A 25,474-nucleotide genomic window follows, 5' to 3' on the forward strand; every position below is an offset into this window, starting at 1 on the left:
GGAGGACATGCAGATCACTTTTTACTTGGGGGTTTGATAGTCTTGGAGACAAATCTTGCTTTGCCCGGAAACGAGATACTGTGCGGGTGAGGGCCTGCCGAAGAGGCCTATCTTGATTAACTAGAGGACGAGTTTTGCGCTGGCAGAGAAGGTTGAGGAGCTTTTTGGTTTCAGTGGATTGCGCCAAAAGGTCCTGTGTGGACTTCTGAGTAAGGGTTTCGACACTTGGCCACAAGTTCTTGAGGAAAAGGTACTTCTTATCCAGAGGTGCGAAAAGAAGAGCCGATCTTTGAGTCTAGAAACTCCATTTGAGCGACAAAGAGCACCAAAGTTGTCGCTTCTTAAGAACTCCTAACGTGAGATGGAGGCTAACTCAGACGCACCGCCACGAAATCCCTTTATCTAAGCAGGACATAACAGAAGAGAAATCATCGAAATGCGCGGAAAGATCAAAAGACTTTACCTTCCTACCCAAAGCGCCAATAGTCCAGTCCATAAAACTGATGACTTCCAAAACTCTGAAAACGTTCTTCAAAAGGTGGTCCAACTCTGAAGGAGAGAAGAAAATACGAGGTTGAGTTCATGCAGAACGACGAGTAGAGTCAACGAGACTGGAGAAGTCTCCTGAGAGAGGCAGAAGCTCCCAGAGAGAAAACTTCCCCAGTGTCAGCAAGCCTTCGTCTTAGTAGAAACTTGGAAGGAGGGAAGCAGAAAGTGGTTTTCCCTGATCACGCTTTTTGTCTTCCAACCAGGAGTTCATTTTCTTTAATGCCTTTTTGGCTGAAATAGAAAGCACTAACTTCATAAAGGAAGAGGTAGGAGGCTTGAGTCTCTTGCACTGAGAGAGAGGAAGCCGAGCCAGGTGTAAAATCCTCAGGAAAATTATCAATAAAGAAGCGAAGAAGCTTCTTATAATCCGAGCGAGAGAGGTCTGGTCTGTCTACAGGAAACTCTTCCACAACTTCTTCCTCAGACGAAATAGGAGAAAAACCTTCCGCTTGCACACATACACATCTTGTGAAGGAGGAGTAGGAGCCTGAATAAGAGCTTGAGGAGGAGCCTGAGCCTGGTAGGCGCCACAAGAGGGCCTGAGCCTGAGTAGGCGCCACAAGAGGAGCCTGAGCCTGAGTAGGCGCCACAAGAGGAGCCTGAACTGGCGCCACAAGAGGAGCCTGAACTGGCGCCACAAGAGGAGCCTGAACTGGCGCCACAAAAGGAGCCTGGGATGGCGCCTCACCTGGCGCTACCTGAGGCGCTTGAGCCTGAGAGAGCGCTAAATCTTGAGGGAGCGCCTGAGCCTGACTAGGCGTACGAGCCTGATCCTGAACCAAAGGAGGATCAAGAGACACAGATCGAGGAGGAGCTTTCGTACTGGGCGCTCCGAGAGCTCGAGACGAAGGAGGAGGCATCAAATACACTTCAGAAGGCTTAGCTGGAGAAGAACCAGGCCTTCCGAGCCCGCCAAGAATGCTTCCAATTTTCTTGTGCATCGCTCGAAGAAAGTCATGAGTAGACGAGGATCCAACTGGGGAGCGATGATCAGTAGAGCCAGGATCGTGATGAGGAAGAGCGCAGAAGCCACAATAGGCTTACGTGAAACCAAAGGAGAAACACCGGGAACGCTGGGCAACACCAATGGGAAGTCTTATACCTCTTGCGACATGAGCCTTGCGCCTGGGAGGAAGACTCTTCAGACGACGAAAATCTCTCCGGACTCTCCCAAAAACTACAGGAAGGCTGTGATAAGCGAAATGGCTTCTTCTTCTGAACCGCTGAAGGCGAAAAGATTCCTGGACCTCTTCAATGGTCTAGACTCGCCGGGAAATCTCCAGCCTCTGCTTGCAGGCGAATCACTGGAGCTTGAAGAAAGACACTTCCTTGAGTCGCCTTTCCAACGGCGCCTGAAACAGCCTGGGAAACAACAGGACTGTTCGAGGGGCGACTGCTCGTGAGCAGACCCCACTCGCCTCCCTTGGACTTTCAGCATGTCTTCTCCCAGAGCAGGGGAGCTTGACAGAGGCTTAGGTCTAGGAGAACGAGTAGGCCGAGCAACCACCTCCTCCACCACACACTAACACTTTGCACTGCACTTAAATTATTCACAATATTTGGAAAGAATCCATACGCTCATGAAGGGATTTCACATTAACGCCAATATCCTCCATGGCGCCTACAATAAGGTTAAATCTGGCGTCCATCTGGACTTGATACTCAGACACGTAACGGGGTTCAGGGATATCAGAGTCAGAATAGGAATATTAGTAGCCGGGGATATTAATAGAAGTTTCCTGCATAGCTAAGGGAGATTCTGGTTTCTGAGAGAGAAGAAGAACTTCTAGCTAAAGCTTTTCCTGGCTCTATCTTTCTCAAGCTTCTTTACATACTTAGATAGAGCCTTCAATCTTTTCAGTCATACTGACACATTCATCACACTTCCTCTCATATGAAACATTCCTGACCTCTACAAGCCACACAAATTGAATGAGGATCAAGACTAGCCTTGACCAACCTCGCCTTACAGCCTTTGCTGCAAACCCTAAAGGTATAAGACCCAGAATCTGACATAATTATCAGAAAACCTGACTAAATAGGTGACAAAAATAACTGGCAAAGCCGCAAACCAACAAAAGTACTTCACCAAGTGAAAACAGCTCGATGTAGGCAGATACAATGAAATTTCCTTGCTCGAGTACCGACAACAATGTCGCCGCGGACGGCAAAATTATTCTGAAGCATGTTGAATAGTTCCTAGTACCCGACAGAGGGCAGGTAAGGGCGATCACCCGATATTTTCGGACTGGGCTGCTGCATGCGTTTTGAAATTTTGCCGTGACGTCAAGACTAAAGCTATATGTAACTAACAGGTAAGTTGTATGTGTTAAATTATAATTACAGCTCACACAATAAGTAAAATCAGTAACAAATTCTGAGTATTTATGGTAAAATATTTACGAAATTTTCTTTGTAAAATTACAGTTGTAGCTGACATACTACAGTATCATAAAAGATTAGAACTAAAACCAACAGCAATCCCTGGGTATATTTATGAGCAAATAAATAAAAAGACATCGTGGGATAGAGAGAGGCAGTGCATTCCCCAATCAAGTCAAAAGGCACACTGATCCCCCTCTATCCTGTGCTGAGCTACTACAGTTGCCATAAGTCATTTATGGACTATTGAAGTGATATGAACATCTTTCCTGCTAAATTCATCCAAATTGTATGGCACATAATATTAATACTCATATGAGTTAGCCCATCCATCACTCAAAACCTGTTATAGATCCTCATATAATCATGCCTGTCCATTAAGGGTTAGAGGAACCAGCCAGATGACAGGACACACCTCCCCAAGATGGTCCTTTCATCCTCCTCTAATAAGTCATTGAATGAAATGGGAGACTGGCTTGTATGTCAAAAGAGAGCAGGGTAAAGCATCTTTTGCTTTTCCTCCTTTCATCTGGTTCACAGAAGGTACTTGTCCTACGTGACCAGGAAAGCTCCTTCTTTGGGAGTTGCTGCCTCCTCTCAAGGGGATTTCTCCGGTCTAATTGACTTGTCTCGTCAACCTGCTTTCTTGTTGGCCAAGATCATGTTTTCGTCCGCAGAACTGGATCATATAGTGAAGGACATCCTCAAAGTTTTTGAAGTCCTCAGTTTCCTTGATTGGGTTGTGGGTGCCCTGGCCAAGAAAATTGAGGACCATCTTAATCTTGCTTCAGATATAGTTTTGGACTGGCTTGGAGTTCTGTCCTGTGCGGACAAAGCCATTAAAAGTGGTTCTCTAGAGCTTTCTGCCCTCGTTACTTTTGGGGTGCTGAAGAAATGAGAGCTTTGGTGTTCTTTTAGTTCTAAGGGAGTTACCCAGACCCAAAAGTCAGCATTGATGTTCTCGCCCATGGATAAGAATCATCTCTTCCTTCAGGATGCAGTGAAAGAGATAGCCTCGGACTTGCAGAAGAAGACGACGCAAGACTTGCTGACCCAGTCTTCTAGGTGTCCCAAGGACCCGTCTCCTTTTCAAGCTAGGACAACTCCCCTCAAGCAACAGCTCTTCCATGGAGGGAGATCTTGGATGCCCATTAGGTCCCGTGCAAATGTCCGTTTCACATCCAGGACGATCAAAAAGAGCTCTTCCAAGCCAGTACAGAAGTGAGACAGAAGTCCTTCGTGCACCTGTAGGAGCCGAGCTTCTAGAATCATGAGAGAAGTGGCGGATAAGAGGAGCGGAGCCCTGGATTATCAATGTTTTGAAGGAGGGCTACGTCTTCACCACTGCCTTGAACTCAGCAAGCCTGAAGAAGAAGATGAAGAAATGCAAGAGGAAGTCATTACTGTCGTCTACTTTGTCTAACTCGGGTTCTTCTGCTTCTTTCCCTTTGTCTTCTTTTGCTAGTAAGCAGAAGAAGAAGTTCTCTTGCTAGCAGCATGGCCCACTGTAAACCCCCTTATTCGCATTCTCACAATTCATGGACTCGCCTATTTGTGGATTTCTCTGTGGAACGTATATACACATTATTTGCAGAAAATTCGCCCATTCGCGGTATTTTTCACTGAGAAATATTAGCTAATAACTGTATTTTCTTATTATTTTAATGACTAAATGCACTTTCTGTGATAAAACTATTAAAATACTCAGGTGTAAGCATTTTTAGAGATATTTTTTGTGTTTTAACTATCAAAACAGGCAGTTCTAAGTATTTTTGGGGGTTTTAGCTATTCACGGGGGTGTGTGGTAGGCATCCCCCGCAAATAGAGGGGGTTTACTGCATACCGCTGCATCCGTTGCTTCTAGCAAGGTTGCAGCCAGTATCCATGCATCTCCCAAACCTAGGGGTAATGTTAGTGGACAGTGAGCAGTGCTAACTGGTCTGGCCTGGGTTCATGGACTGTAGGTCCATGACTGCCAGCATGGCCCAGCGAGAGACGATGAGGAAGGAGCATGCAGGTGCTCTCTAACCGCCACCCCCCTCCTGTTCTGAAACACAAACGGTCCAAGGGTCCTGGGAATCCGTTTCCGGCCAGGCCAGTGGTATACTCAGATGAGACAAGATGAGGTCCCCTGCTTCTCCTTCTTTGTCAGTGAGTGGCTAAATTAAAATTCCACAGATCAACATGGCCGGTCTGCTCTTCAGTTCTGTGTATTCGCTGAGTTTGTCCAGCTAATTGAGGAACCTGCCTGCATTTCTGGTAATAGATTGGACCTCATATTTACAGACATATTCACAGATGTTCCAGCTATTCTCAAGTCCAAGGCATATGAATATATAGGCACTTCTGATCATTGTGCCATTCAAATGGACATATCTGTCTATCAGTATTCCTAATGCCACCATTGGAAAAACAGTCTGGCTAAAATCCAGAGCCAGTTGGGATTGCATTATTGAAGCATGTCAGGCGCTTAATATTTCAGTTGCTATATTAGATCCTGATCCTAAGAAGTTAAATGAAATGCTGATGGCTATTTTAATAAGATATGTCCCTAGAAAGGTCATCAAATATAGGACAGATGACCAGCCTTGGTTTGATGATACTTGTAGACAAGCCTACCATGACAAACAGATCAAATTCAATGCATGGAAATGAAATAGTTCAGATAAAAATTACACCATTTTTGTTGAGTCTCACTATTCTGTAAATAGAACTTACTATACAGCTGAGAGAAATTACAATAATTCCTTGAAGAGAAAACTTGAAGGAATTACTCAGTCTCACCTGTGGTAGACCAAATTGGCATCATCTATCTTTGGGACAAAGTCGTCTTCCATTCCACCACTTCTAACAGATGATGGTAGATTGGTTACTGGCCCCAAAGTTTTTGAAGCTAAGCAATCAGCTGAGAATGTTCCTCTCCCTGATACTTGTCATCTTGAACCTATTTTTACAAAATTTGCATTTCAATCCAGGGATGTTAAGAAAATTCTGGATACTCTTCACAGCTGGGGTGGAGAAGATCCTGATGATTTCTTCCTTTTGTTTTTTAAGATAAGTAGATTATATAGATCTTTAGTAATACAGTGCCTGTTCCAAAGAGTGGCATATCTGCAGACTGCAGTAGCCAAAGGCCAATTTCTATTCTCCGTGCTCTCCAAAGTTGCTGAAAAACTTATTTTTAAGCTACTATATAGGTACTAGAATTTAAAAGATTGTTAGCTGATGGTCAATGTGCATATAGAAAGCAGTTAGGTACCTGCGATGCTCTTTTAGACTTGACTTGCCATTTGCAAGGAAGCTTTGATAGGGGGTTTCAGTGCAGAGTAAATCAAATAGATTTTAGCGCCATTTGCAAGGAAGCTTTGATAGGGGGTTTCAGTGCAGAGTAAATCAAATAGATTTTAGCGCTGCTTTTAATGATCAAGATTTCCTTACAGGTAGGCAGCAGCGAGTTGCTGTGGACAACATCTTCAGTGAACCAAGACCTAATTTGTCTGGAGTTCCACAGAGTAGTTTTCTTGGTCTACTATTATTTTTAGAGTATACAAGTGATGTGGTTTTGGCCTGGAAAACAAGATTTTTCTGTGTGCCATTGACATAACACATGTGGGTGTAGTAAAGTCTCCACTTATAAGAAATGAAGCTGCCCTCAGCCTCAGTCGGGACATGGACCAGATCAATGAATGGTGTAGTAGGTTGGGTATGAGGCTGAACTCCAGTAAAACGAAAACTATTGATTAGCAGATCTCATACATATTCCCAACCCCATCCTCCCCATTCAGGTGGATGGAAATTTGCTGAATGAGTCTGAAGCTTTAACTATTCTTGGTGTAACTTTTGACTCACATCTAACTTTTGAGACACATCTAATGAAAGTTTCAGCAAATGCCACACAAAAGTTAGGTTTATTGTTTGTGAGGCCTCATATATTTATAATAGTTATAAAATCAGTGCAACCTGTTTTAGGTCATTTGTGCTACCCTTACTAGAATACTGTTCTCTGGTGTGGATGTCTGCTTCCGCCAGAGATTTAGATAGAGTGGTTCATTGTGGTAGGTTTCTGTTTCCTAATAGTAGCAGTTATGACTTCGACCATTGACAGATGGTCTCCCTGTTTGTCACTTTTTCATTTATAAGTTGTATTTCAACAGAGATCTTTCACATTCACAATTGATCCCTGATCCCCTTTACCTGCCAAGAGCAACCCGGTTCACTGAACAGCAGCACCAATTTGCAGTAAATGTGCCTCACTGTCGAATTTCTCAGTTCCAGGGGTCCTTTATTCCTCCACTGTTGGACTGTGGAACAACTTCCCAGAGGATGTCGTGCAATTGGAACTTCAGAAGTTCAAGTGAAGATGAAATGCATCACTATCCTAATAATATTCTCCTTGCATTTTGATACATTTTTATCTCTTTATCTATATTAATTACTTTTTTTTGCTTTTTTGATAAGTGGGATCTCTTCTTTCTTTGCAAGGGACCCCCGCCTCTTTGCGGTTCTGGATTCGCAGCTTCACCTATTCATGGATTTTTCTGTGGAACATACAAATATATTATTTGTAGCAAATTCGCCTATTTGTGTATTTTGCATAGAGAAATATTCACTAATTACTGTATTTTCATATTTTTGTGACTAAATGCACTTTTTCTGATAAAACTATTAAAAAACTCAGTTATAAGCATTTTTAGAGGAGTATTTTGGTGCTTGAACTATCAAAATAGGCAGTTATAAGCATTTTTATAGGGGTGTCAGGTATTTGCGGATTTCAGCTATTCGGGGGGCTTGTGGTACGCATCCCCTGCGAATACCAGGGTTGACTGTTTTTCACTTTTTAATTCTTCCTAATGAACACCACATTCTTTTGAAGCTTGAATTTCAAGTCAATGGCCCCTGTGGTCTTGTTCTGTGTAAATACTGTAGGTTTCATCTGCTTAATAACAATATATATATAAGATTCATCCCAAATAAATTTTCATAAAATTTATTATTGGGATACTTACCTACTGTTAAATAGACCCCACCCAGCCTTCCCACAACTTAGTGGGCTGTCTATCGGCACAGAGGTATAAGCTATCTTTAATTGTAGGTAAGTATCCGAACAATAAATTTTATCATGAAAATTTATATTTCCTCAGCATTAGGTTTATTTCTAGGGTACTCTCACAAAGATTCTCTAAAAGCCTCTTTCTCCTCCTCCAGACAACCTAGAATCTAGTTGTGGTGCATTAACTATTATAACATTCATGATTTTTCTTCTAAAACGTAACCTGATGGACATGAACCTGTCATTCACCGTTGACTTTGATCCCATTTTTACCTAGTGATTCGTCTACAGTGACCCCAACTCTGTTCCTTCATTTACTTTCACCAGTAAAAGGAATTATGGTATACCCTTTTCCTAAAATTTTTTGCTTTTCCCTCTCTACTTCGTTTCCTGAAAGCATGAAATACTCACTTTTCTCCACTCCATAGCATCTACTATCTCTCTTCTGTTTCCATTAAGACTCCCAACATTCTGTGTTCACTTTCACCAGTCATGTTCAGGTAAAATAATGGTAAAGAAACAGTAAGTTTGTTTAATTCACTTCCCCATCTGTTGTTTGCAGGTAACATATGGTTGCTGTGCTTGTAAAGAGAAGGAGTGGTTCAAAACTTGTCTCTATATTAGTGTTATTCAGATTAGTATATTAGTACTGTGAACCTTTGTAAACTGTCCGTAATGTTCAGTTACATGATAATTATGAATATTGTATTATTTAAATCAGCTGACTGCTAACAATTTAAGAAGTGAGCACAAGATGATTGTTAACCTCTGAATAACTGACATTTCTAGATAGATGAACTCTGGATATGAGACTCTGCACTGTAATGGGTACATAAGGTTTGTACTGTTTTGAGTAGCAAAACATAGGCACTGACAAGGAAGATGAAGATTTTGAATAGTGTGACCATAGAATGTCAAGATGCACAGCCAGTGTGTGGTAGAAAGATTGTATTACGATGAGGAATTACAGAGAGACGTCGTATCAAAGATAGAGATGGTATTGACATGTAGTGAGAGGGATTGTGCAAAAGTTGGTCATAAGCAGTGTATGTGGAAGTAGGAGGATGAAGATTTAAAGGAAGACTCAGGAAAGGGGAATCGATTAAGACTCAGACCTAATGTGAGTTCAGGCAGAAAGGGCACAGGACATTGAAGAGTGGAGAGAACTCATGTCTAACCTCACAAGGAAAGCTGATATAAAAATGTTTATGATGATGATGATGATTCTTTGAATATCAAAATATCAGGCTCAAGTAGGGAAATAGTTTGTATATATGCTCTGTAAAGTTTGGTTTTTAAAAATTATATTATTGGTGGTTCTTTCAATCCAGGCCAATTGACACTTATCTTATTGTGGTTTACCCAAACTAAAATGTTAAACATTTTTTATGTAACTAGTAAAGAGAAAACCATGACGAAGACATTGATGATGAATACTGATTCATTAACCCTTATTTGATTTTCTTTTAGATATATTAGTCTTGTAATTTACTTCCAGATGACTCTCCAAATGGAAAAGTTCCGTGAAAATTTGGAAGAATTTGCTGCCAAGCACAAAAATGAAATAAGAAAAAATCCACAATTCCGCAAACAGTTTCAAGAAATGTGTGCATCTATTGGTGTAGATCCATTAGCTTCTGGCAAAGGTGAGTGAAAATACCATCAGGAAAGTTTGATAACTTTAAAAGATATCATTTTATTGTACCAATCACACATTTTTTATGATCATGGAAGTTGATGTCGATGTTTCTAGGTCACTTGTAACCTTGCTTCCTAATGTACAAGACAGGTCAGTTTGCAAGGTATTTCAGTGAAGCTTTTTTTTTTTTATTACCGTAGTGCAGTTGTTGTTCAAAGATTAGTGAACAACTATGTAATGTTATGCTTGTTGTAGTTCATAAGACCTCCAAGTAATTTTTATGCCAGCGTACTAACTGACTCACTCAAATGCAGAGAGCTCTGCTCAAACATCACCTCACAAGAAGCAGACCTTTCCACAACTATTCCTGCAGAAAAGGATCATGATTAAAAAAGGGCTGTGAACGGTGGCTAACAATAACAATAAAAATCTAATTAGTGAACATATTTAACAATACAGTACATCTACAGTATTACAAAACTAACAAATATAGTTTGTTTTTGTGATATTAACCATCTTTTAATATTACAACTCCCCCCAATCCTCTTTTAACAAGTGGGAAGGGCAGTTGGTAAAGCATGATTATCTGGGATTTACCAGTAATATGCTACCTCCTGAGCTGGTCTTCCCATCTAACATGGGAAACCAAAGTTCTGTGATTTTCTTAGAGTAAGTTACAAACAAGCCATACTCTGGCACTGCTCTTGTAGCCAAGGCATCACATATGCCAGACTACATAGGTTGCTGCAGGGGTAATCCTTCCCCTGCTTACATAAGTGACCAGGAAGCTAACATTGCTGGGTGGAAGAACAATACTCTGGTTCCTTGGACAATACATCCCACTTAAGGAGTAAGAATCCTTATAAAAGACAAAATGTTTATTCTCTTAGGAATAAATTGCAAATTCAAGATTATTTGCATTTTTCCAAGATTTATAAATCTTATGTCTTTTTTTTGTAACCCACCTCTAATAACCCTGTATTTGTCCCAGTCGCCAAAGGAAGATCTGGTTACTGTTTACTGATTGAGTGGGTGGTTCCCTCACCCCTTCACTCACCTTCCTCTAGTTACTTACCTTGTTACCAAGCTTCAACAAATGAACCAGCTTTCACTTAAGGTATATCCATATTTGTGAATCCAGGAAAAAGCAAATTATCTTGAACTTTCAATAGTTCTCTACTACTTATTAGCTAGTATTAAGAATACTGTACATCAAAGTATCAAAGCCACATCTTGTCACTACCTTGTATTTTATTCTAAAAAGCCTATGGCACTACTTGGAGACTTGTTATTTTAAAATATCTTTATGAATATAAAATAAGAGAATTAGAATTTCCACTTTTCATAAAAGCCTTCTTAAAGATTACTGTAAAGATTTCACATACAAGTAGGGTCAGTCCAGTCAGATATGGAATATAAAAATGATGTTTCTTTGGGTAGCTTCCTAAATTAATCTGTTTGCACTGACTGTAAATGGAATTGCAAAGGTAATTCCTTTATGTTGATGATCTTTCAGTATCCTTTGCTACTTCATGAAAGATAATGACAGAACAACATCTTCAACTTACCATTAAAAATCCTGTGAAATGGTCAGAATTTTGTGGTTTCAGCTTTCAACAAAGATAACAGTCCTTGTCCATTTTTCTAGCATTAGAGTTTATCTAACCCAGATTTATTTATAAAATGAACAGATAATTCTGTATAGAACAAAAACCTAATTTTTAGTTTTGATTGTTCTTACTGGGGTAAAAAACTTGTCTTTTTTTGATAACTTTTGGTGACAGGTAGTTTGGTCATTAAAGCTTGGCCACAAGATAGTTAATGATAGATGGTGAGTGGGTGGGTACTGCCCACTCACCTGTTGGTAGCCCAAGCATGTTTTCTTCTATGCAGGTGTGGATAGTTGGGTAGTTTCCAGAGCAGCACTTGGGTTCGGTTCCTGTACTCCTGCCCTTTCCCACTGACCTACTTAATGGAATGCTTCACACAGCTGGAATGCACTCCATTCCAAAAATTATTGGTTTGTTCCACCAACAGCCAGTATTATGGTGGTCACCAGAACTTCAGGTATTACACTAAACTACAAGGACCTTTTTGACCAGATGCTGTAGAAACTGTAGAGCACAGTTCTCATAAGAAATGCAAGCAGCTGAACATCAGCACTTGTTTTTTCAGTAAATAAAACAACTCCCCATTCTGTTGTTTGGAGAAAATTTATTAAAATTGTGTGGCAAATATACACCAAATCCAGTACAAATGCCATGGACGCAACAAGCATTGGCTGAGCTTTTGAAAAGATATCAGAGACCAAAGGACTCCCAAGGGTAGTACCCTTATCATTGTAGAGAAGAGCAAAACCACTTGACTTTATGCTAAATAGGAAGGAATCCTACAATCTCCCCTTTATAGAAAGATTATTTTACTTTGCCATGTCAACATGCACCAATATAGGCCCTGGCCCTCATGAGGCATGTGTTTAAAAACACTAAATTTTGAATAAAATGATTATGAATAAGACACAGTTACCACAGTTACCCAATAATTTGGGAGGTAGGATTAATTTTAGTACAGTATTTTAAAATTTGGGATGTCAAAGTTGGTTTTCTTCTCATTGGGTGAAGTATATGGAAGAGACAAGAAGGCATGTTGAGAGATATATATACCTCCCTTCACTCCAGAGGCCTCTTCAGGCTCCATCCCCTCTGGTGCTGACTCCTACTTTTGGTTCTGTCTTCCATCAGTCTCCCCTGTACTGGACCATTCAAGCAAGCACCATGAGATTTTGATGTACTTCCTCTTCAATCATGATCCATTTCCTGGGTATCACCTTCCAGCCTTTGCAATTCCACACTCTCTATGGCTTTCTTTTGGCCTTCAGAGGTTACTGAAGGTGTTCTGGCCATCCACCAGGATAATTGGAAAATTTAATTTGTTACTTCCAGACGCAGCTGTTTTTGGCCATGGCGCCTGCTGTTGATGGTATAATCTTTCTCAAGATGGTACTGTTAATTACTAATAATGTTGCCATTCCTGTTTCTTGAAAAGGCCTGTGACATTGTCCACTGCTGTTTTCACAGTTGCAGTTACTAAATTTACCCAGCTGTATCCCCTGCCAGTTTCTGGTGTCATTGCTGATCCATCTATTGGTTACACTGCTAATGAGGTCGTGGTGTGGTAACTGACAGACAAGTTCGGTCACTAGGGTCGGTGTTAGCGACAGTTGGTCTTGACACCTCGACATTTCAAAGAACTGTTTTATCTAGGAAGATGGTTGGGTTAGTCCTTGAATCTCGACACACTGAAGCTGTTACTGTTATGCTCTGTCTTTACGGGCCATGGACATAACAGCCGTCGATCATACCATTGAAAATATCACTTCTCGTCTGGTCATTGAAGTTTAGCAAAGATTAGGTCTGGTTAGTTCTTGGATAGGTGACCTCCTTGGAACACTGGATGCTGTTGACGTCTAGGGGTCGTCTTTCGCATCCATGGTTAGAAATGCTGGGACTAGTCAGTGCTTGGATAAGCGACCTCCTAGGAACTTCAGATGCTGTTGACGTCTAGGAGAAGTCTTTCGCATCCATGATTCAAGCCTTGGGACTACGACTTCCCGTCGTTCTTCCTGAGTCATCAGGAGATCAACAGTGTATGAGCATTCCATTTCTAAGGACCCTAAAGACTACTAAGTTCCCGAATGCCTTTTGCGTTACCACTTAAGACTTCACTTACAACTAGTGCCAACATCTTGTTTTTGGTCCCGACTCAGCCAAGAAGTGGTGTCTAGGAGCTCCATTTCTTTTGACTTTATGTGTGTTCAAACGGACGTACTCCACAGCTGACATGGTGGACGACAATACGTTCTGGGCAAGATTTCATAAGGTTGGGCATTGGTCTGAACCTAGGCATTCAGGAAGAACCCATCGGACAGGTACTAAGGATGGAAATGCAGTCACAACAGACCACATTCACCTCCTTTTTACTTTCAGGACATTGCCCCTAGATCCTCGGACTTTTTCCTTGGGTTCTTTGGTGGCTGCTCAACATTCAAGTAGATCACCCAGCTCTTGAGGACAGGTAGCATCTCGCCTAAAGTGTACAGCTGCAAAGAGGAGGCGCTTGTGGGACCAGCCCCCTACTTTCTCTTTTATACCTTTCTAAGGGACAGTTAGCAAACTGTCACATGCTGGATAGGCATGCAGGTGTTCTAGATGACTGAGTATCCTGTTTATAATGTAGCTCTTTTTGGATTAATAGATGCAACTCCTACCCTCTCTCTAGCAAGGGTAGAGAGGGACTGGCAATGAACAGACCCGTTGGTTATATTCAGCTTTATTGTCCCCAACAATACGGGTTCATCCAAGCCTATTTTCAAACCAGTGATGTTACCTTCCTTGTATTCAAAGGTCCAGAAGTCTGGTCAGAGGCATGGATCTCCTCCCTTTGATCTTACATGACCAGGAAAGAGGCCCCAGGTGAGGCAAACTACTAGTCAGTTGGGAGATTTGCTCAGAATCCTCCCACCAAGGAGTAAGTCTCTTATATGTAAAGACAGAGTTGTAAACATATGGGAACAAATGACAAATTTTCATTTAATTTGTATTTTTCCAAACATATAAACCTGAGGTCTTTACATAAATGGCCCACCTCATTCTGCTTCCTGGGCCAAAAGGTAAAGTGAATGCATACCATCTGGATGGGGAGGATTCCTCCCCTTCAGTCAGTAGCCAAATACCAGTATCCACTTTATTTTAAGTTAAACAGCCGGTTCCAGCTTGCTCTGAAAAGTAAATCCCACACGTAAAGACCTCAGGTTTGTATGTTAGGAAAAATACAAATTACTTTAAAAATTTGTCCATTTGGCTACGGTCAGATCATTCATTTGTTGCACAAGGCTACCCATCTGTTCCTGGTGCACACATGGCCCATCTATGTTCACTGTCCAGGGTGGTCTGGCCCCTGACAAGCAGGGTCCTTGGCCTTAGGGGAGAGACATAACAAGGACTGAGGTAGAAGCAAGTGTGGAAACAAGGTCATGCCTCTCTATCTGCCTCTTTCTTTTCCTGGAGCTCATTGTCTTCCTTCTCTTCTGCCCCTTCACCTTCACCTGATTTGCCTTGATCCCAAGATTGAAGGAGAGGCAGGAAGAGGGATTGGAAGTCTCTTCCTGAGAGAGATCCCAGGAAACTCCATGAGGGTGCCACAGTTCCCAGGAGAGAGGTGACAGAGATTTTTAGGACAAATCCTGTTTAAGGCAGATGGATGATGCTGGTTATATGCAATCTTGTGACCAGTCCAGGTTTCTCAAAAGGGGAAGTTTGATCTGCCTTTTATCATCACTATGAGTTACTATCCAGTGTAGTGCCTGTCATTCCAGAGACCAATCACCAGTGTATGGCTGCCCAGCATTGGTTAGGATGTCCATCACACACACACACACCATTGTGCAGGACTATACTCTTGTTCCAGATGTTGGACATGGTGCCTCTACATCTGCTTTCTTTGCTAGGTGGGTTTGGTTCCTGACAGGCAGACATGAGGCATCTAGGGTATGTTCTTCAGCACCCAGCCAGTTCTGGTAGGGCCAGTTTGGTAGCTGAGAATTTGGTGGAATTCCTTTTCATCGGGCCAGGTGACCCATTCTTCCTCGTAGGAGGTTGGTGTGGCATTTTTCTATTCCAGTCAGCCTTCCCTATGTCATATGGTTTGTCTACCCCTTCTCCTTCTCTCGGAGGGCCATCTTTTTTGAGTGTTGAATTGGTAGTTCTCAAGGACCCAACTCCATTAGAACCACACCAAATAAGAGTTGGAGAGACCCTTGTATGGAATCATTGAACTCTTGTGACCACAGTGGCCTTGGGGCTTTAAAGGTGGCCATTTATCTGATTATTTAAGTGCTCCCTTACCACTGTAGGTGTACTCACTGCTTCACTGGTCACTTTATTGGCAAAGAGTTTGCAACCCCTAATTACTACCCCTGCGTTATGCTGCTGCACAAACTACTAGTGGACTGCATCTTGATGATTTTCATTTTTGGTTGGATATAATGATTAGGCTTTTTCACTTTACTACCCCTTCTAGCTTCTGTGACATCCACACTTTTTTTTTAGCATAAGAAGGCAACTGATCCTTCAATTTTTTTATGACTCATGTTTTGACAAAAACATCCAAAGTTCTCACATATCACAGGAACAGTATATTTATTTTCCAGCTTTTTGAACAAACAGAGCTTCTGCTCAAGGGTTAAAAACCTCTTACTTTTTTAACAAGACTTAGTACTAGTCCTCATTATTGTACCTTTTCTACCAGACATGTTTACTGCCAAGATAACCATGTGTACTGTATAAGAAACCAAATTGAGTGCCACAAGTATGCTTTCAGTATGTGAAAAAGAGGAAGCTGTCAGCCTGCATTGTTTGTTTTCTTGGGTCTTGTGCGATTCATACAGATGCGAAAGTAGAAACCTATCAGGCTTAAAATAACCTACAGTTTAGTAATTCAGCTTATTTTTGTGTTTTTTAACCCAATAATGCTTAAAATCTGATAAAGTAGGACCTCGAGTCATGAACACATTAACCCATGAACAAAAATTTATATACAAATGATGTTTGATTTACGAACTCATTTTTGGAACACAAACCTATTCCGATGGGCAAAATTTGAAAACTGCGGGCAATCACTCATCTCACGTGGGTGCATCCAAGCCGCTATGGGGCCACCATCTTGTTATTTTAGGGCACTGTTCCGATGCGCATCCATTCGCTTCAAACTCTTTGTGCTTTTTGCATGCAAACTTGTGATTTTTTGTCAAAATGACCCCTAAGAAAGTGAAGAGTGATAGTGAGAAGGTGCAGAAGATGATAACCATTGAAATAAAGAAAGAAATGATAGAAAAGTATAATTAAAAGTGCAAAAAAAAAACCAGAAGAGATGAATCTCCAGAACGAGATCTCCCCAACCTGGATACGGGGTCTCCTTCTTCGCAGTGACCTCCTTTTCTCTCGTCAGTCAAGCCAAAAGTCTTGTCAGCCAACGTAAGTGTTCACTTTTTAAATGTTTTTAGTTTTAGTTACTATTATAAAAAGGATTTTGACAAAGGAAAAATCTATTTCTGGGGAGGGGCCCGTGTCACCCTGTGAAATAATCCATTCAGCACTTATTTCTAGGTAATTCCTGTTGCTAGATACCAGAGAAAAGCTAAATGTAAAGCTGGGGTTATTACTTTCAGAGCGAAAGCTCCAAGAAATGGAGTCGATATGGTAAAGGGTGAGATTGTCACAATCACGGTTAGATATATTAAGGTTTTTCACACTTTGTTTAATATCTGTGTAAAATAAAACATAAAATATGTAATTTATAATGGTGCTTAATGGTCATGAACAAATTAATCGTATTCCCAGTGAAGCTTATGGGGAAATTAACTTTAGGTTACGAACACATTGGAACAAAAACAAAGTTTAGGAATGAATTGTAGAGTTTTGTGCTCAAATAAATACTAAGCTCTAGCACAGGGTCCTGTCAGCCTCTGCATCTTAATGTTAGGCTGTATAGGGAGGTGCAGTAGCCTTCCTTGCTTCTCTCACATTGACTGGAAAGCTGACATTTCTGGGTGGTGACTATTCTGCTTTCAGCCACTGCATTTTTTTGTTGTCTCCTCAAGCACACCTGAGTTGATACCTTCCACCTAATAAATGAGACTTTGGTTATAAGACAAATGTTTGTATAATACTACATTGAAACAAATTGGAATTTTTATTTTATAGGAAGTTGCATTTTATATACACCATAATTCTTTGTTTTATATCAAACGTCCCATTTATAACCATTCCAGAATTTTTCCCTACAGCCAAATGGGAAAGTGGAGCCTCAGACACACACACACACACACACACACACACACACACACACACACACACACACCAGCTATTTTCATAACAAGTTTCAAAGACCACACTAGTTCACATTGAAAGGTACTTAATATGAGATAATGGTTTGCATTTAAAGAAAAAATGCAGTTTACAAGAAAAGGTGCAGTTTTTTAACTTTCTGGTACAATTATGAAAGTCAGTTTTCATTCAATAAATATTTATTGATAGGTAAAATACAGTATATACAGTTATGTACAATAAAATTTAAATTAAAAATATATATATAATATATCTCAGATTCCTAAATAAGTAATTTTTAACATATCTTATATTGCCTTGTATGTAGCTTTGAGAATATCTCATATTTTATGTTCGTATAATACATAATATTTTGCGTTTTAGAGTCTTGGTTATGTTATAAGCTGCCGTCACAATAAAAAAAAGAATTGCCTTAAAGTAAGAGGTATCTTATTCACAGAGGAAAATTGTTACAGGTACATGATTTAGGCTGTTTGTAAACTTAGGAATTCAGGAGATTTCAATTACCATGAGGTTTTCAGTGACAATGAATTATATAGATTAGTGCTGTGTAAGTAAGAAAATTAAACTGGTTACTGTGTAAATGAAAGAATTCAACTGGTTACTGTGAAAGAAAAAATTCAGCTGGTTACTGTGTAAATAACAGAATTCAACTGGTTACTGTGTAAATGAAAGAATTTAACTGGTTACTTGTAATTGAAAAAAAATTCAACTGCTTACTATTTATATGAAAGAATTCAACTGGTTACTGCATAAATGAAAGAAATACAGTGATATTTGCTTAAATGTGAGAAATTTATTTTATGGACTTGATTAATAGGTACAGTATTCAAGGAACATACAGCTGCAGGAGTAATTTATTCTTTGTAGGATAGTTCATTTGCTTATTATAGATGCTATACACATATTGCTGATGTATTTTCATCCCATGAAAGTAAAGGATTATTTTTGTTTTCCTATGATGAGATATTTTACCTTTCTTTTGGGTCTTTTGAACAAAGCACCCTCACAGTATCCTCAGTTCAGCTTTTCTGGAAATCAAGATATTACTTCCAACTTTTTGTAAGTGGCTCTTTGTCATAAATCTTGTGTGAGTTTGGGAAATACCATCAGATAAATTTTATGTATAAAAATCTCAGTTAATGGTTAAAATGTTCTCTTCCAAAGAAAAATGACTGATTCATAAACTGCTGCTGTGCTGCAAAGCATATGTCCTTGTGGACAACAGGTTCAAAATTCCTGCGTCTATAATTGTGTTCTTTAAGAATGACTATTGCTCACAATTGACAAAAGCAGTACTTTAGGGAGAAAGGCACCTTGGGTAAGGCCTCGTTTCTACTCATTAATTGTGTTGTACTTGGATTGGTGCTGGTTTTAAGTAATCTTTTATTTTTTGCTTCATTGTGAAATATTTTCCTTACTGCATCTCAAAATGACATATGTACAAAGTTATCAACTTGCTTGTAGATTCTATTGATTTTTTTATATACAGTACTGACTCACACATGCCAACAAAAAGTACAGAACATTACTCTATCTGATGGGTGTTTTGCAAAATGGCAGCTTGTAACATTATTATGAATTGGTTTTTATTAATTATCAAGATTAGTTTGACACCACTAACTTGTATTTCTAGACTCTCAAGGGGCTCACCATAAGAATTTGTTCTAATATGAGAGGTGAAGGCTGGAGTAAGGTCGAGGAAAAGAAGTGAGATTGCTTGGTATGAAGAGACCAGAGGCAGAGGAGGAAAAGTAAAAGATGAAAAGCATTGCTGCTGAAGCCTGAGGGGATATAGCTAAGAACCTTTAGTACTTCTACAGTGTGCCATGCAAGGCATACTGTAAATGGTGCCCAATTTTGGATTATTAAAAATTGGATCTAATATCTTGGAGGAAAGGAAAGCCTTGACATTGGATGTAACATTTAACAATATACAATTACATATTTTAACAGTAAATCAAAATAGGTCTGACTTTAGATATATATACAGAATACTCAGTCCTTTTGTATAGACCTAAATATTAGGTATACCAAGATTTATGAGTAAAAAAACAGCACAATCCAGATTTTCTAACTCTACTTCCTTTTTATATATGCTTTGGTTATACAATAATACCAGACAGTCCATTTTCAGAAACTGTACTTTTCAAAGTGCTATTTGATGGGGAATTTACAGGGGTTGGGTTTGGTCTAGGAATGTCGTAGTTGTTGATAGGAAGCGCAGGGATTTGGCGAGGGATGTCATATTTCTCCATAGGATCTGATTTGTTTTGAATATTTTCCCCAACTTTTGAGTATCCAGGATGAGGATCTAGTTGACCTTGGTATGTTGATATAGGTAGAACAAGGCCACTAGAACCAGCTACTGAATAATGTGGTCTTTCATGCAGTTCATTTGCAGATTGAATGGTTTGCACATCTGTACTTGTATTAGTATTGGTTAGAGGAATTTGTGCAGTTTCCGCAGGAAGGTTCTTTTCCTCTGTCAGTTCTAGCTTAGTGTTTGATGGTGATATTTTAGGGACAAGGTACCCTTCACTGTCTTCTGCAGTATTGGTGTAAGTAGGAGAATTGACCTCTGGAATATTTTCCATTTTGCTTATAATCTCATCAATCTTTTCTTTTATCTCTTCGTACACATGATCATTACTATATATAGAGTCGGGTCGATGTGGTAATCTTCGATCAGAGGGTGCACCAGGATTATAAGAGGGATTATCAATTATTGTAGTTAAATGTGGAAAGATCCCACTGTCCGTCGTGCTGTTACTAGCAGAACGAGACCGACCTATAGGGAGAGTGGAGAGTGTGGAAAGTGTTGTTCTTGAAGATGTAGATGACCTGATGCTGGATCCTGGCATCATTATGTAACCATCGCCTGCAGTTGATCCTGATCCGCTCATATCAAGATACTGGTTATAATAACCTTTGTGGTAATCATCAGCACTTACTTTTTTTCTTGGTTCTACTGCTATGACTGAACTTGAGGTTAAGTCATTTGTTGACAAGGTTTTAGTTTGCAAGTCTAAGCTGTTACGAGGGGATGTTTGAAGGATTTTCTGCCTTTCATCATGAGATCCTTTCAGTCTCTTGTATAAGAATGTGAGAAGCAATAGAACAATGATAAAAAGAATTCCAGCAATTGTCACTAAAGAGATAACAAGGAAATTTGCTTTGTCCAGATTTTCATTTGCAAGTGGCAAATCTGAAAGAGAAAGTGATAATAATAAATTTCATTTACTTTATGTTTAAATTCTATACAGTACTTTTACGATTTTACACTATAATATTACCATGGAAATATTTGTGCCTGTGTAGATTGGAAGTTTTATTTTTTTTATTTTTCATGCCTAGTTGCTTGGTTAAGAGCAAACAAACTTGAAGTTAAAGCTACTCAAACTAGCAGCAAGGATTTATCAATAGATAAGACCTCCCCTTGTTATGGGAACCCTGTTCTTACTTATCAAATGCTTTCATTCTTATAATAAAGGATGATGTTATATCAAGAGTTCCTCTGATTGCATTTCACTTTTTCTTCTTCATCTGTAAATTTGATTTATCTTTGATTCAGTATCATTTGCCTTTGTGCACCTCATATGAATTAGTATTCAATGCCAGCATCAAAATACAGTATGTCAGGAATTGTGTCATTAAGATTGTTGTATGTGCTTGTTAGTGTAACTTGTTCAGTAATTGCCTTCTAACTCTAAACTTTTAATGTATGTTGATTGTGATTTTTCTTTGTGTATCCCATTTGAGCATTTTTTATTGTTTTATACTGTATATGTGGGAGTTTGCATGTAAAGTATTCTGGACCATGCATGTCATCTAAGTATTTATGATTTTGTTATTTTCTGTGATTTCTTAATGGTATACCAGATATTGCCTGAATGAAGCATACCTGTAAAGGCTTAGGGGATGGGGAAGCATATACAGGCAGTCCCCAGTTTACGAAGGGGGTTCCGTTACAACACTGCGTCATAAACTGAAAATCGTCGTAACCAAAAATATTGTCGAAAATCAAAAGAAAATCTTACTTTTAATCCTTTGGGTGTCTTGAAAGTGAAGTAAACTGCATTTCTATTGAGTTTTTCATCAAAAAACCTCCAAATTTTGACATTCTGCTGTTCTGGGCCATATTTCTTTTGTCGGATCAGCGTTGTAAACCCAAACCATGCCTTGTAACCCGGGAAATAATTTTTGATGAATATATTTGAAGAACGTCATAAACTTGGAATGTTGTAAGCCGAGCCCGTCGTAACCTGGGGACTGCTTATATTTAGTTCATAGTATGTATTGAAAAGGACCCACATGTCTTCGTTCATGTTTGTAGAGGCAAGTAGTGTTCTTAAGGGGATGCCTATCAGGAGTCCCAGTACTGACTGACTTATTTCTAGCCAGAACTGACACAGTTTAAGTGCTGACCAACTTATTTCTACCCAGACCTGATACAACTGACCAATCTTTTTAAGAGGTGACCAATTTCTTTTTTGGCCAAAACTGATACATTTTATGTGCTGACTAACTTGATTCTGTCCAGAAATGGTAGAGTTTAAGGAGATAGCAACTTGCTGTAACACTTCTTTTGGTATTTATTTTACACTGTTGAAACTTACACAATTTATTTGTATATATAACAGGACAGTCACATGATTTTAAGTCTTTTGAGAGTTTGGGAGAGTTTTTTTTATTGTAATTTTATTTTAAATTTAGCAAGTTTTGAAATTCATTTTATCCTCCAGATGACCATAAAATTTAGGTTTTCAAACATCAGGAAGCATAGGGAATTTAAGTAAGTAATATTAACAGTAAGAATTCTGATACCAGGTCCCTTCTCTCACTTCTTACACCTACTCACACAATGGGAGTAGGCATTATCCTGTGACAAGTACACTTTCCCCGCTCTCGACAGGTAAAAAAGCACAGCAGATTCGGCATTAACTTACGTCTCTCTTGATGGCTCAGTGGTTTGAATGTCGAATGGGGTTGTTGGAGGGTACTGATGAGTGTTCGAGATACTTGGGTACCAATCCGTTCATCACTTATAATTCCCCTTTGGTGAAATTCCCAAAGTAGTGTGAATTGGATATTAAACGACATTGGTAGCTTAATGATTGTACAGTATATAAATCACAGTGATGTGATAAAAAATTCATGCTATCATGGTGGAGGTGTGTTGATGCTGACACTAAGTACAATTTCCCTGCTCTCGACGCATAAAAAAGTACGGCAGTTTCGGCATTAACTTATACCTCTCTTGTCGGCTCAGCGGTTTGAACATCAGAGTTGTTGAGAGTACAGTCAAGTGTTAAAGACACTTAGGTATCAATCCATTTATCACTTATAATTCCTTTCAGCTGTACAGTATTCCCAAAGTAGAGTTTAATTGGATATGAAAAACAACATTTGTAGCTAAATATATATATATATATATATATATATATATATATATATATATATATATATATATATATATATATATATATATATATATATATATATATATATATATATATATATATATATATATCCTATTGAAATTAATGGCATTGTCTGCAGCTACTGTCTTCTTATCTAGATTCTCAATCAGTCTATACAAATTTTTTCTCTGCTGGTAAGCTTCTTAGGGATAAGGAAGATTAATTTTGGATTCTTTCCATTTAATTTTTCTTTTAATTAGTCGACAGACCGTTTCGTCACCTCTCAAGGTCAGCTTCCTCAGGACTGAATTACAAATCTACATAAACGATTTTTATTGCTGTGTGTGGACGTTCAAATTTCATGTATGACATCATAGGGGTGCTTAATTTCTATTGGTTGAATTTCATACATGACGTCATTGGGTGTGAATTTCTATTGGGTGGCGGTTTCATTCTCTTTCTGGCTGTCTGAGCGAGGCCCTACTTGTAAGGACATGCCCCGAGGGCGCAGGAAAGGGCATGGTTCCCGCCTCTGGCCAATAGTTTTGATTTGTTACGTTGTCAGTAATCGTGTCCAGGTGTTTTTGTCGCATGTAAGCTCTTTGATTTCATGGATGTCCTCTGGTTTCCTTGAAGAAGGGAGGATGAAGTCCATGTTCCTTTATATATTTAAAGCAGGAACACAGACTTTATCCTCCCTTCTTCAAGAAACCACAGGACATCCATGAGAATCCGAAGAGAGGCACAGGCGAAAGAACACCTCTGGACACGATTACTGACAACATAACAAATCCATTACTAATACCACCCATTTCATTTTAGCAGTTATTCAGCATTTGGTTTGTTAGCCCTTAACTAGGCATCCAGGCATAAGTAAAAATATGAAAGCATACTGTTGTAATGAGGCTACATAACAGACTACCTAAAAAACTTACCATGTGTGTGCTTTGATGCAGTGTCATGATCGAGAATGTGTAAGTGCAGCAGTGGCCCTTGTATGCCATGACCTGTATTTGGGTTATAAACAATGCAGTGCCAGTTTCCCTCATTGTTTCTTGCAACATTGGAGATTTCAATGGAACAATTACCCTCACTTAGGTTTCCAATGATTCTAAATCCATCTAATTTGTTAGACTGATACGTAGAATCATATTTTTCTGCAAAAGGAAAGCTTGTGAAAGAGTAAGAAAACAAATAATCAGTTAAAAATTATATTTTTTTGTATTATAATACAGTTTCATAAATTTAATACACAAATGTTTAGGCATTTTTTTCTTATAAAAAAGTAAAATTGTTTAAGGAGTGAGATGCTGATTCAACATTATTTTTCATGATGGATGCAAGTGTTATGCTGTCTGATTTTATTAGTCATTTAATATACATGCCATAAAGATGTTTCATGGACCCAGCTTTTAAAAACACCTAACTTAACATTCAGACCTGATATTGCTGTTTGAGCTTTTATTATAAAATAAAATAATTTTTCCTGTATCATGTAACTACACATACAAAATCATCAGGATGTTTTTTATAACTAACTGCCATTCATGTGGTCATTACATGAAAAAAGAGACTGCAGTTTTGAAAGTCAGCATGAGGATCATGAATATGACTACCTTTGCTCATAACTTTTATGTCCTTGCTCTAACAGGATCCTTACTTTCAGTATACAATAATTAATGCATGCAGAAGATTTAATCATTTGCATTTTAATATAATGTTTAAAGTAAAAAAGGCATGGTATCTGGCATAATGATAAAAGTTAATCTTCAACATACCTTGCGTAGCACTGATGTTTTCTCCACTAGGCGTGATCCAGGAACATGTCTCTATAGGCTGATTAACTTGGCACTTTAGAACAGCTGTTTCATTAAGGAAAACATCTTTTATGATATCATCATCTGCTGACTGAAATTTGAATCCAACCTGTACCTGGAGAAATGACAGATTTTATGTTTTTATTGATATTTTATTTTTATTTTTAAGTTATTTTCTATTATTACAAGATATATATATATATATATATATATATATATATATATATATATATATATATATATATATATATATATATATATATATATATATATATATATATATATATATATATATATATATGTAGAATCTACTGGTCACTTTTAATAGACACATGTAATTTAATATTACAATGCTCTCTTTCTTTTTTCTTGCTTTTTTGGATATGTTGTGGTTATGGTTTGAATATCCCAGACGGAAGAATTGAAGAGCCTGAGAATATGTCGAGATGAACTCGCTGCAACATATTCACAAAGCGAGGTCACGTAGCCAGGTCGGCAACGTGACCTCCTTGTGAATATGGTAACGCGGGTTCATTTCTCGCACCGCTATTCACAGGCTCTTCAACCCTTCCGCCTGATATTTTCGCTTCGTAGTTGGCAAGCATATCCAAAAAGCGCCAAGAATTCAAGAAGTTAAGAGGCATTGTGGCTATTAGAATACATATATATATATATATATATATATATATATATATATATATAATATATAT

At 38.9% G+C, this 25,474-nt stretch overlaps 2 protein-coding genes across 3 annotated transcripts in view; one reads left to right on the forward strand and one right to left on the reverse strand.

Annotated features, from left to right (window-relative positions):
- lsn (vacuolar-sorting protein SNF8) overlaps positions 1–25,474 on the forward strand; it is an 81,950-nt gene that overhangs the window by 17,719 nt on the left and 38,757 nt on the right. For both annotated transcript variants that reach the window (XM_067098538.1, XM_067098539.1), the window contains exon 3: positions 9,480–9,627. In XM_067098538.1, coding sequence (XP_066954639.1) covers positions 9,480–9,627 — 148 coding nt within the window. The remainder of the gene's footprint in view (positions 1–9,479; positions 9,628–25,474) is intronic.
- Positions 19,438–25,474, reverse strand: part of LOC136835258 (uncharacterized) — a 15,973-nt gene continuing 9,936 nt past the window's right edge. Inside the window, exons 6-8 of the mRNA XM_067098537.1 lie at positions 24,726–24,873; positions 23,883–24,104; positions 19,438–20,732 (exon numbers count right to left, since the gene is read on the reverse strand). Coding sequence (XP_066954638.1) covers positions 19,630–20,732; positions 23,883–24,104; positions 24,726–24,873 — 1,473 coding nt within the window. The 3' untranslated portion in view covers positions 19,438–19,629. The remainder of the gene's footprint in view (positions 20,733–23,882; positions 24,105–24,725; positions 24,874–25,474) is intronic.

This window comes from Macrobrachium rosenbergii, chromosome 55, assembly GCF_040412425.1.
Source record: "Macrobrachium rosenbergii isolate ZJJX-2024 chromosome 55, ASM4041242v1, whole genome shotgun sequence".
Classification (NCBI taxonomy): domain Eukaryota; kingdom Metazoa; phylum Arthropoda; class Malacostraca; order Decapoda; family Palaemonidae; genus Macrobrachium; species Macrobrachium rosenbergii.